Source organism: Apis dorsata, unplaced genomic scaffold, assembly GCF_000469605.1.
Source record: "Apis dorsata unplaced genomic scaffold, Apis dorsata 1.3 scaffold_309, whole genome shotgun sequence".
Lineage (NCBI taxonomy): Eukaryota > Metazoa > Arthropoda > Insecta > Hymenoptera > Apidae > Apis > Apis dorsata.
Genome location: NW_006263581.1, coordinates 594,454 through 607,763, shown reverse-complemented (window position 1 = coordinate 607,763; position 13,310 = coordinate 594,454). Strand labels below are relative to the sequence as shown.

Below are 13,310 nucleotides of genomic sequence, written 5' to 3'. Positions count from 1 at the left end.
TTTTTTTTTTTTTTTTTTTTTTTTTTTTTTGTTTTGTTTGAATTTGCGAATTCTGGTGGCGATCAGCGAGATGGAGGTTCTCATGTCCGCCGTACGATGGCTGATGCACGACTGGGCGAACAGGAAAGAGAACATGTTGGAAGTTCTGAAATGCGTTCGTTTCGGATTGATCGCGCCGTGGCAGCTGGTCGACGTGAAGAGAAATCCCGAGAATCCTGAATTTATGGAACTCATGTCTTCGCCCGATGTCCAAAAAATGGTCGACGACGGGCTAGCGTAGGGATCGTGTTTCTTTTCTTTTCTTTTTTTTTCACACACTTTTTCGAAACGATGAAAGATTCTTATCCTGCGTTTCATATCTGCAAAATTCTTCCAGTTTCGTCATTATAAAATATTGGTACGGCAATCAAACGGAGGATTACTATCACTGGATCGACTTACTGGGACTCACGGAACCGACCAATCGAAACTGGGCTGGAGAGGACAAGGTATCGAAATTGAATTTTTAAAACGCTCGTTTTGTGTAAGACACTTCTGAATGAAATTTGTCGTTTTTTTTTTTTTTTTAAAGAATTATGTGACGTATCGAGAATTTTTACTTTATCTCGAGGAGTATCAAAAAACAAAACTTTCCGAGTTGAAGAAGAGAAGAAATTACCAGAAATCTCTCAATTCCCCTCATAACGATTACACATTTACGATGTCCAAAGGGCCGAACAACTTTGTCCAGAGTTCAGGTATATTTATAATTTCGAATCGAGGATATGGAGGATACGAAAGTAGAAAAAAAGTGTTGTAATATAAATCGTTGTAAATCGAAGGGAAAAATTGTTTAGGCGATACTGGTGTTATTCACGGGACAACGATGCACACTAGACATTCGAAACAAATACCATCGAATTATTTACAAATGGAGATGCCAGAGGGCATGATGATACCACCGAAATTCATGAACGAATATATAAACAACGTAGAGAAAAGCAAAGGGGTGAGTAACCCTGGGGCGAATCGAAGATCGACGCAGCAACCTCAAGATGGACCGATTCATTGAACGATGAAACTTGCAAAACTCGTGATACACGTCTTTTTTATATAATTTTAATATTACCTTTTTCTTTCTTTTTTTTTTCAATCGAGTATCAATGATTCTTCGTGTCGTGATCTTGCGTAACAAAACCGTATCATCTAGATATTGTGTGTGTATGAGTGTCAAATATTTAGTTTATATATATATATATATTTATCGTGTATCGTATATTTATTTATCATTTATTCGATTTCTATAAGAAAATATACGTGCATGCGTGAGATTTGATAAGACGTGTGTGTACGATATATTTATTATCGTGTTCCCGCGATTTCGAGGCGAAAGCGATCGAGGGAAAAGCGTGTAACGTGGCCTTGGATGGGAAATATAACCCATGGAAACGTCGAACGGTGAGTCGTTTTGCAATCGAATCGATGAGGAGAGATCAGATTTGCCCCATTTCAAAATTTCCTCTGCTTGTTTTTCAGGGATTGTTACGCGGTTATCGTCAAAGAAATCTCGAGGTAAGCTTACGTGCTTGTAAGTGGTAAATGATAAATTTCACCAAAGTGAAGCGTAGTGTGAAAGTCACGGAGCTGTAGTCAAAGGTCAGAGTTTATGTTGCTCGAAAATCCGTGCTTTAATTCTGAAAACCCTTTCTGGGGGATCCATTATGCACCGCGTTGCTCGTGGAAACAGCACTTACAGCGTATAAGCTCTTACCTTGAGATTACACAGACCCCGTAACAATTTAGCGTCCGTTAATTACCCGTCAAAACGATCCCATTAATTCATCGCGGTTAAAGTTCGAGCGTCGATCTTGCTCCCGTTATACGTTCGAACGATTTTCTATTTCTTTCGATTCTCCTTGTTTAATTAAAAGTTACGTGTTTATTCGATTAGAAGCAGCTAATTGAACGATCTATAAATTATACATGAGTCGTGTACCAGTCTTGTTAAAACATCCCTGACCTACATCCGACTCGGCGTACTCAGTTGAATTCGTAACAATGAAAAATTAGCACGATCTTCCAGCTATTAATTCACCACGTAACCAACATACACTCTTCTTGTAAATTTTCGACGAGATATTATTCATTTTTATTCTCTTCTCAGACAATAAATCGCACAGAAATCCCAAAAATTACGCGTTCGTATCGACGAATAAACGGGCAAAAGTTTTAAGTTTTTTAAACTCTTGTCCTCGTTATCGTACTAAGTTCTAAAAATACTAATCTTCTCATTTTCAATTTTCCAAAAATATTTTCTCAGGCGAAAAAATTTTCAAAATTAATCAAATTTCGTATCGAATTTCAGAACGACGAGAGGAGCGTAGCCTTCGACACGAGATTCACCGGTGGAGGGGAATCGCTCTCTCAGAAGCTGTACAGGTCGACGGTCGAGAAATACACGCAGGAGCAGTGCCAGCGCGGCGTGAATTCATCGGTAACACCTTGTCGGCCGAGAGATCTCCCTCGCAAGGGAGAGAAACTTTCTCGAGACATCCTCTCTTTTTTCTCCAGAACGTCGATAAATTGGATTACGAGAACCGGCGCGAGAAGAACACGGCGGATGTTTGCCGGTGCCAGCAGCAGCAGCGCGAGTCGAATTTCATATTTTCCGTGAAGAAGCAGCACCCGACGAGACGTAAGTTCCCGATGGAACTGGAAGAGCGTACAGACTCCGGCAAATCCGAGGTGGAGGCCGCAACCACGATACAGGCAGTTTATAGGGGTTACAAGACTCGGAGGAAGATCGATGAAGTTGGTGGATATACATATATATCTTACAGCTTTCCTCTATTGATCTTTTCATTTGAACAATTTGAAGAAATGCAAAGAAGATGTCTTTATTAACACGTTATTATTGTCCATTTTTCTTGTTTAACGTTTCGAAAACTTTTCGTATAAAATTGTGAAATGAAAAATTAGTCGAGTTAAAACTTGAAATGTTTATCATACAGGAATTTTTGAACAGTTATAATAATACTTTTTTCTTTTTTACAAAGTATTCGACATTCGATTCGTTTTCTTTATTAATGGCAGATAAGAAAATCAACGTCAGAGGAGAAGCGGAATGTGAAGAAGGTAGCAGAACTTTTGTCTATTCCAATGGACGAAACGCTACGCAATTCCTCGATGGAGCCGATCAGAATTTCAAGCACTCCGGTAAATCAAATGAGAAGCGAGAAGGAGGAGATAGCCCAACTGCACTCGTTGAGCCCAAGAAATAAAAACAGAGGACAGCCGATCCTTCAAAATCAAAGTAAACGTTGCGTCGAGGATCAAATGAATCAAGTGAGAGTGCATGGAAATATTATTCTTTGAGATAGAGAAGAATCTTGCTTTATTGGAAATCTCAAATTGCAGTACGAAATGCGTGGTTCTGGTTACACGATCAACGAGGAACAACGAAAACAGCAAGTTTCTCAAAATTTAACGGCTCAACGGGAAACGTTAAAATCTATCAAGATGATAAAATCGCCCATGTTTTTCTCGAAATTCGACGAAAGAAACAGTTCCTTGTCGAACACGGATACCGACGATCTTTCCTCTCCGCGAATCGAATTAAAATCGACGGCAACGAATATCCAGCAGAATGTTTCTGGCGAGAAAAACAACGAAATGAATTATCCCGATGGTGACAATATTCAACGGCTCAAACCCACCATCAGAAATGTTCAGATTCGAGCTATGACGAGCTATAAACGACCTCTGTAAATATTACGTAAATTTTTCGCAAATATTATAACCTAATTAATAAAATTTTTAAACAATTTTTAATTTCTAAAATAATTATGTACATTTTTAACAATTGTATTGCACAATTTGAAATCACTTTTTTTTAAAAATGAAGAAATCTATTGATTAATTGCAGCCCACAAAAAATCAGCGACAGCATGATAGCAACCAACGATGCCGGTTACTTCTTCGACAACTCTTTGTTCTTTCCTGACAGAGAATCGGTCCTCGTGTTCGGTGGCGTCGATCCCCACGAGGAATATGGCCGACCCGGGAATACCGGCAAGGACATATACAGGTTTAAACCTGATCAGAACATTTGGGAATTCGTGGGGGAAATTCCACGAGCGAGGCATCATCATTCGGTCGCTTACTTAAGAGGTCGCATTTATATAGTAGGTGAGTCGAATGAGTGACGAAACAGCGAAGTTTGTAACGTTATAAAAAAAAAAAAAGAAAAAAAGAAGAAGAAACACAAGGATTCTCATTCCAGTTACGTGGCATTTAAAAGAAAAAAAAAAAAAGGCTCCTACCGTAGATAATCTTCTTTACGGCGTTGTTTTCGAAACCGCGAAAAGAGCTTTACCGTTCATCCTATTGTGCAATATTTTTTGTCAAGAAAGATTTCAAGATGTTGAAAAAGTGAAAAAAAAAAAGAAAAAAAGAAGCAGAACAACAAGGATTCTCATTCCATTTACGTAGCATTTAAAATAAAAAAAAAAAAAGACTCCTACCGTATATAATCTTCTTTACGGCTTTGTTTTCGAAACCGCGAAAAGAGATTTGTCGTTCATCCTATTGTGCAATATTTTTTGTCAAGAAAGATTTAAAGATGTTGAAAAAGTGAAAAAAAAAAAGAAAAAGGATCAAAAAAAAAGAAAAAGAGAGAAACATTTTTCACCAGGTGGAGCCGATCCCTTAGAAGACAAACTTCATAGGAAAAGCTTCGCGGTTGGAAGCGTTTGGAGTTACGATCCAACTACCAGGACTTGGTTCAATGAACCTGGCATGCTGACAGCTAGAAAGGACTTCGGATTGGTGGTCAGCCACGGGAAAATGTACGCGATAGGAGGGCAAGGAAGGAACGGGATGTGAGTTGTTACACAGACGGGGAGAGTGTAATTACGTTGCTCCTTCCACGTTTTCCTTACTGCTTATTTCTATGCTACGTGACGATAATTAACGACTAATTTAAGCCTTCATAATTGTCACCGGTGTCACGGTGTTAAACCGTAACGATTTGCATTTACGTAAAATGCGAAAAAGAAACGGACAAGTCGTTTCACATCCTATCCTATAATATTCAACGGTAAATAAAAAAAGAAAAAGAAAATCAAACTTGTTTACTCTCTATTGCAGAGCTTTGAAAACGGTGGAGGTTTTCGATCCATCGGACTCCACGTGGAGAGAGGTGCAATCGATGCAGATCGCCAGGGTGGGACCTGCCACTGTGAAATATCGAGATCTTATCTGGGTCGCTGGCGGAATGACAAAATCGAAGAAGGAGCTATTCTCAAAGGAAGTGGAGTGCTACGATCCGATCAAAAATTTGTTAGCTCGATTCCATCCTTTATAGTTCCCTTCATGCGTTCCCTATTTCCCATTACCTGGATTAAACGCTCGATATATCGAGTATAGAACGGTAAATGCTGGTCGGTAAAAGCTGTTATCGATGCGCTCTTTTCAGATGGCTGAAAGCGATACCTTTGAGGTCACCGAGGTGCTTTGCCTCCTTCTACGTGATATCCGACTGTCTTTACGTGATCGGCGGAGCATCGACCACGGAAAACGCCACTCAGAGTATCGACAGCATCGATGTCTGGGATGGAAACGATTACGTTTGGAGAGAGCACACGAATATGTCGATCGCGAGACACGGACATTCCACTGGTTCTATAGGTCAGTTTTACATTACAGACGTGATATATCCTGAGCAATTTTTCTTCTAACGGTTTTATATATATATATATAGCGATATAAGATATAAATATATATTTGTACAGTAATATCAAATAGTAAAATTTTTTAAATTTAGATTGAGAATTACACGTATATTATATAAAATTTAATAACTAAATAATCGAAGCAAAGTTTATATAATTCATAATTTTTATGCACTCACCGAAGACTGCTTAATGGAATGTTTCTTATTTAGGTGATCAATTGTTGATAATTGGCGGAGTAACCACGGTGTTTATGAAAACCTTGAATAGCGTTGAATGTTATTGTTGCGATATGGGGAAATGGATGAAAGGTGTATCCGCGTTGCCGCATCCGGTTTCCGGTCACGGAACCGTGTCTTTACCACCGGCAAATCTTTTAATAAATCGCTGATAGCTGTGAAATAAAAATTGACATGTTTCTTTATATGTTTGTTGTGTTTGATAATCAATGTATTTGAGTATTTATTATATCATTACCATTTGTATTTCATTATTTCTAATTATATATCATACCACTTTTACGATTTACACATTTTTTTATGAGCCTTTTAACCGTGCAATATAATATTACAAATTATATTTGTAATAATATTTTTTTTATTATTTTAGATGTGTAAGAATTTCATCTAAAATAAATGATAAAATAAAATTCTTGAATCACTAAACACTCGTAAATATCGAAACATTATTAATAATAAAGGTTAAAAATTTATACTTCTTCCAAGCAACACTTTTACTTTCTAGACTGGTCACCAGATGGCAGTAGCATTCTCCCCATTCGGGAGCCGCCATCTGTCAAGGGAGTCGCGTGTTATGAACCGCAAAGCGTGTGTGGAAGTTTCGAAAAAGGATTCGGATTCGAATGCGGCGAGGTAACTAGCCGCCGTGCGGATAAACGCGAGTTAACCTGAAAATGGCCGAATCGTGTGAGTCAGTGGTGTCAAGTATAGTGACTAGTGTTGTGTCCCATGGACAAACAAAAGTGCCTGAAACACCATGCCAGGAGGACGCGAAGACATCCGGTTCCCCCGGTATGTAAGCTCTATTAGAATATCCCATGATAATTTGAAAGCAGTTTATTCAAACGCGACTGTCGAGCGCGACCATGCAACAAGTGGCACGGAGCGCTCTCGCATGCCTAACAGGAGCGTATGGGGATATTTATGGGCCCGTTTAGACCTGTTCAGTATCCCGGTATTTTGTAGCTAACATGTCGCCGTCGATCACGTGACTCATCGTTGACCTATGCAACTTAATTTTCGCGCGTATGAAGTGTCAAAAATGTCGGCAAATCACTGATGACATTTTTCATAAATGTCAGAATCCATAAAAAATATATTCAAATATTTGGAAATCATTTTTTTTTCTCATCATGATGACGAATTTGTACAATTTTAATATTTTATTTCTGAAATTCCATTTCGATTTATTCGGATTAGATTTTAATATCGTTTTAATTATATGTATATGTATTTTATTGAAAATCGCCACAATTATGGATTAAATGTTACATTACTAATGGAAAGATTATTTCTAGTCAGACAAAAGATAGATAGAGATAGATAAGAGATTGTGAAATAACTTTCTGTATCAGAATAATTACACAGATATTGAAACTTGATCATAAATATATGAGTGTATTATAAAACGTATTTTTAAATTTAATCTATATAAAACTATGTAAAATTAATGACAATTATAATTGATTTTATTCACCGTTAGCAACAGTTCATAAGAACATACCTATGAAAAAATACAACAAGTTTCTATACCGGTTTTATTTTATTTATTTCATCTTCGTTTAACTGACTTCGAATTTTTAATTTTCGTGGTGGCGCTATTAAATAAGAAAACTGCTAAAATCCAATTTACCGAAAACATTGTTTTTTATATCAATTTTCATATGTTATTTTTTTCATTTTACTTTAAATGTTTAAAAATCTTTAGAAATGTGTTTATAAATGTAAAGTACATTAATTATCGAGAAAATTTTACGTAAACTCCCTTATCGACAAAAAATGATACCATGATAACTTATCCGCGAGATTTAAATTACTTTAGATATGCGAGATTTCTCTTATATTACCTGTTTTCATTATTCGAATAAGTTTCATTTGTATCACAGTTAATGACAAATGTGTTAAACATTTGTTATTTCCTTTATCATGGATCGGTATATTCTAACATCTTTAAAAATAAAATTTTGGGCAAGTATGTTTATGTGCATTAGAAATAAGAGTTCTGTTAAAACATAATATTAGTTTTAATCTATATTATTAGTTTTGTTAATTAAGATCGTGTGATATTTCTTTGTTGGTTTGATTTTCATCTGTTGTAAAACCTTATTTCTTCAAATTGAAACAGATGGCGCGATAGAATCTTATAAAATGATGATGAAGATGGCGCAACCGTAAATTAATCTATACCATACGTATAACCTAAACGAAATATTTACTTAGAATGAGTTTTGATATGTCTTTCATTTTTTTTGGAGGTTAAGATTATTCAAAAATAATAAAAATGTTAGAACCAATTTTAGTTGAAGATATTACTTTCACAAAACTAGTGCCATCGTTAAAGGGAATATTAAAAGATTTAAATAAAAATTCTGTTCATCATGATTATATTGTTGCTTTGATAATTGTTTTATTAGCAGAGGCTGGTTTTTATCCGCTATCGAGAGATAGTGATCGTTTGCAATGGTAGGCATTATCACTCGATAATGTGTATATTTTTCTAATCATTAATTGTATTTTTGTATTTTTTAAAATATATTTTTCATAGTTCAAACTTGAGGTCTCTTCATATACCAAAAAATTGGAAAATAGAAAGCACAGGAATGTATAACATTTATTTTCAACTAGAAACTGTACCACATATAAAATGCAAATTATTTGTATTACCTTTAGGAGATGAATTAATTGTAAGTTTTTATCCTATATTGGAAGAAGGAGTTGCGAGAAAAGGTTACAGTATGATGGTACAAACTTTAAGATACGTTAATCCTTATTCAACTGATCTTTCTGGACGATATTTTAATCTCAAAGTATTATCTCACAGGTATAATAAATTTACAATGATGTTAGTAATCTAAAAAGTATTATGTTTATTTTTATGATACTGTTTGATAGTTTTAAAAATACAATATCTACACCAGCACGTTCAGATATATTAATCAAAGCTGGAGTGATGGGTCCTAGTCTTCAAGCTATTCCAATTGAATTAAAGTACAGAATTTTAAAGTTGTTAGATGCCCGTACTTTGACAAAAATGGCACAGTGTTGTAAACAATTTTGTGAACTCTGTTCAGACCCACAATTGTGGAAATCTTTGATACAAAGAGACTTTCCAAATTTCATAAGAACAAGTCACAAAAAAATGACAAAAGATAAAGACTATTGTTATCAGGATTATATGGTAGCACGCCGATATTCTTCTTTTGCGTCGAAACACAAAAGTTTCGAAAATACAGATTTAGAAGATATATTTTTTTAAAATATACGAATATGTTGTTTTTTAATGTATTTTACAGCTTATAATGATATAAAAGAATTAACATTAATTAATTAAAATTGTAATGTCTTCAATTTTGATATAAAATAAACTAAACAGTTGTTTGTACAACTGTTTTTATGTATTTTTTCTCATTTTTTTTTGTTTTTTGCTTGTTCAGTTCATATTCATTCAATCCTTACACTGTCTTATACTAACTGTTGACAAATAAATCATGTAAAATTATCATTTAATAATATTTTTTCAATTAAAATGCATATTTTAATTTTGTAGTTTTGATTGACAAAATATACTGTAGAATGAAAATGCAATAATTGAAATGAATTTAATCCAATGATATTGTAGTATGAATATTACCTCAATTTCGTTGCAAGAATTTATATCGAATCTTTAGCTATGAATTTCAATGCATACAATTTTTTTTTATTTATTTTTTATTAATTTGTTGCCTTTTGATTATTGTATTTGTAAGATTTATACAAAATTAATCTTTAATGTATTTTAATATAATAATTAAAAATCAAACCTTCGATTATGTATAATATTTATACTTCTAACTTCACGCCTCGATTGTCTGTGAATGCATCGTTGCACAGATATGATTTTAATAAGTGGAATTTATGGACTGTCATTAAACTATTATTGCAACGAACTAATTTCCGGAACATTTGTAAAGCTATACGGCGTAATTACACTCGACAGACTCTATTTGAATTTCCCATTAAATAATTTCATATCGATCAATCAAAATGGAATTAATTTGTTCGAGATGACCTTTCCAACATCTATAAAATACTTTTCGCGTAAAAATGTAATCGTTTTAATAGTCTTTAATCGTCTCGTCAAATTATCCGTATCTCTTTTATTTTTCTCTTTTCTGGATCATTGTCATTGTTGATTGATCTATCAAAATTTGTAACGATTGCAAATTTTTCAGGGGAGGAGGCGACGAAATCACAGACGAGCGACGAGAGCCCTCAACAAGAGGAAACCACGACTCAGAGCAATGGCGATACCGGTGAGTGATAATCAAGGCAACAACTTTGCTTCTCGCTCTGCTGCGTTTCACTTCTCGTGGATACGTTAGATGGAAGCACACTTGGTTGCTTTTATCGATCTCGTTTTTCGTATCAGAAACGAAAATGCACCGTGGCTTACCTCGGGTGAAAACGATCGCCTCGACTCGTGTTCCGAAATATTATCGCGTTCGCGATCAATTTAATTACACGACATGATCGTGAGCATTTGTTAACACAATCCTCGATACGCCAATCGATTTCTCAATACGCAACACGAATAAATAAATTGCCATGCGTATCAAAGTTTCATTGCGTCGTTCAATTGTCTGTTGTCGAAAACCAGACTGTTCCGCACTCCATAATTGCAAAGTTGGGTAGATTGGTACTTCGATGCATGAAACATTGATTACCTCTCTTCCCTTCTTCCCGTTTCAATACACGCCATTTTTCCCCGCAACATTTTTCAGACAGACGTCGAAGAGGATGGAAATATTTATCAATCGTTAGAATTGTCTAAATATGAAATATATTTTGTTCGAATTATATTAAATAGAATTATTTAGATAGAATTATTTAGATAGAATTAAGAGAATTATCGAAAAAAAAAGTTTTAACCATAATGTATTGTTATCCATATACATACGCGAAATGTAATTGAATTCGTATGTTTTACATTTCTGCAAATCTGTTGATAATTGTTATTACATCTCTGATACACTGTTGAGAATACAATATTTTTGTATTTTCTGATTTATCAGCTGTAACGATTGTATCTTGATATTTCGACGTTTCACTCGATTTATATCCATCCATTTTGCAAAATCGAGAAAGCGGATAATTGGTATGAATTTATACAATGTATCTTTATTTATTAGTTTGATTTATTTGGCTTTTGTTAACTTCGATTTGAATATCTTTTCTTTCGATAATCATCATTAATTCATGTATCTTTTTAAAAGTTCCTTTATTCCAGCAGATAGAAAATTTTTATTATATCCAAATAATTGCATTTTTCTTATTCTAATCAATTTCATTTTATAGTCTCAATAATACAGACATTTTTTTTTTAAAACATTCAAAGTCATAATTTACAAAGGATTCGTTTGCCAGAAGATATTTTTCGAACGATAAATTCTACTGGAATCGTCAAAATTTTATTCCAAGAGAATTAAAATTCTCTTTTTTTTTCTCAGATTTATTATAAATTTTTTAATAAATATTTAAAATTCGTAGAATGCTACTCTATTTGGTAAAATAATATATTTTGATTGTATCAAATGATGACAATGAAATCTCAAACATCCGTATTTATCGTAGTAATTCTATACAGAATGTTTTATGTCGAAATAATTTTCACGTATATTTATTAATAATATAATAAAACAATATATTGCATTACTAATTGAGTTAGTAATATGGAATGTTTATACATATAACATGTCAGCAATAATTATTCTATTGTCAGTTGTAGAGGCAGACAAAAATAAATGCAGATCTACAATACAGAATTTTTATTCCAATGAGTTATACGATTTGTCAGATTTGTATAGAATGAACAATGCATCGTTTAGATACAGAATTTAACACATCTGTAAAATTATACAAATTATATATACATACAAATTTTCATATATTTCAATTTCTACGATAAAAATATTTATTTTCACATAAATATTATACTCTCTTCTTCAGATAATTATTAATTTTCTTTTCTCATTTCATAAACAGTTGAGAATTAACGCAATAGAAGAAATTCTGCATATTTTCAGATTGAAGATAATTGGCCAATAATGATTTCCCTCCTCTTCCCTTTTTAATTAAAAATATTTCTCTATCGGATAACAAAATAAAAAACAAAAAAAAAAAGAGGGAGAGATAAAAAATAAAGGCTATACGTATTTCAATATTCACATGATTCAATCGCATCGTGACGTACGAATAACTTATCCCTTATCTTTCCGCGACTTCTTTGCGACTTCTAATACTCTTCCCTGCCTCGACCAGGCTTAACGAACAACGAAGTTTTGGCACGAAACCTTTGGAATAAACCCTACCGAGCGTGATAAGCAACGACCAATTCACCACCGCGTCCCCAATTTCGTGACACTTTCGATCCCAGAATTTCTCTCTCTTCGGGCAATTAATGAAAAAGAAAGAAAGGAAAAAAAAATCGCCGTTCGACCATTACGATCGTACCACGATCCATCACGTTCATCGAACGTTTTCGAATAATTACCCGGCAATTAAGCCGGCTTGGTTTCGCGTGCGAGCTTCAATTATCGCCGTTTCCTAAAACGGTCGCCGCACGATTGAAACGTTTGCCATGCACTCGACTATTTTTCTTCAATTAGAGATTCATCTGCGAGCGCGATAATAATTAATAACGGCGAGAAGGGGCTGTTAACGCAGGAATTTAGGACAGGAATCGCGCTCTAAGGTCGCCTAGGGGAACTGGGTCACAGCAGGTGGCGACTAGCGGGGGAGAGAGAGAGAGAGAGAGAGAGAGAAATGGGGTCTGGTGGAAGAGTGCACTTTTCAAAATCGACCGCTAAACGTTCCATGCGCTCGCGGAAGATGCACCCTCTTAGAGCCCTGCAGCTTCCCTTACGTCGTCGCCTCGTTTCGCCCATTTATCCTCTCTGTTTTCTGCTTCCTTTTTTTCCCTCCCTCTCTTTCATCTTCCTGATCACGTCATTCTCATCTTTTACACTGTATTAACGCGCAAATCGATATTTGAATAAATTTAAGGGAAACGTTAATTTTGAAATAGACGCAAGAGGGTTCAGAAACCAAGTGTTCAGTGTGAGCCAGATTCCTGGAAATGAGTTTATCAAATCAATTAATCGTAGAGATACTTACTTAATCGATTTATCGATAGAAAATTTAAATAATAAATAGATCCTCGAATATCACAATTTTCAGGAAATACACCGACTGGCCTCTCTATATATAGATATACAGAACCAACTTGTAAGAGCATAATCTATAAAAGAAAATAAGAAAAATTATACAAAATCACAATTATACAAAAATATAAATTGCAAAATCCAAGCGTGTGAAATCTCAT

At 34.6% G+C, this 13,310-nt stretch overlaps 3 protein-coding genes across 6 annotated transcripts in view; all 3 read left to right on the top strand.

Annotated features, from left to right (window-relative positions):
- LOC102675873 overlaps nt 1-6,232 on the top strand; it is a 16,013-nt gene extending 9,781 nt beyond the window's left edge. The window contains exons 16-28 of the mRNA XM_031511342.1: nt 67-276; nt 377-488; nt 572-737; nt 822-988; nt 2,345-2,473; nt 2,551-2,790; nt 3,073-3,324; nt 3,397-3,743; nt 3,905-4,167; nt 4,673-4,859; nt 5,128-5,319; nt 5,456-5,667; nt 5,924-6,232. Of these exons, the coding sequence (XP_031367202.1) occupies nt 67-276; nt 377-488; nt 572-737; nt 822-988; nt 2,345-2,473; nt 2,551-2,790; nt 3,073-3,324; nt 3,397-3,743; nt 3,905-4,167; nt 4,673-4,859; nt 5,128-5,319; nt 5,456-5,667; nt 5,924-6,102 (2,656 nt within the window). The 3' untranslated portion in view covers nt 6,103-6,232. The remainder of the gene's footprint in view (nt 1-66; nt 277-376; nt 489-571; nt 738-821; nt 989-2,344; nt 2,474-2,550; nt 2,791-3,072; nt 3,325-3,396; nt 3,744-3,904; nt 4,168-4,672; nt 4,860-5,127; nt 5,320-5,455; nt 5,668-5,923) is intronic.
- Nucleotides 6,233-6,548: 316 nt separating this feature from the next.
- The window catches only part of LOC102673862 (phosphatase and actin regulator 4B), a 332,035-nt gene continuing 325,273 nt past the window's right edge, over nt 6,549-13,310 (top strand). For 2 of the 4 annotated variants that reach the window (XM_031511378.1, XM_006617436.2), the window contains exons 1-2: nt 6,549-6,742; nt 10,162-10,242. In XM_031511378.1, the coding sequence (XP_031367238.1) occupies nt 6,625-6,742; nt 10,162-10,242 (199 nt within the window). In that variant the 5' untranslated portion in view covers nt 6,549-6,624. The remainder of the gene's footprint in view (nt 6,743-10,161; nt 10,243-13,310) is intronic. The other 2 variants (XM_031511380.1, XM_031511379.1) reach the window with 2 other exon arrangements.
- On the top strand, nt 8,085-9,348 carry LOC102673561 (F-box only protein 7-like). The gene is made up of 3 exons (XM_006617431.2): nt 8,085-8,413; nt 8,496-8,771; nt 8,843-9,348. Exons 1-3 carry the CDS (start codon nt 8,232-8,234, stop codon nt 9,204-9,206), a joined length of 822 nt encoding a protein of 273 aa, XP_006617494.1. The 5' UTR covers nt 8,085-8,231; the 3' UTR covers nt 9,207-9,348.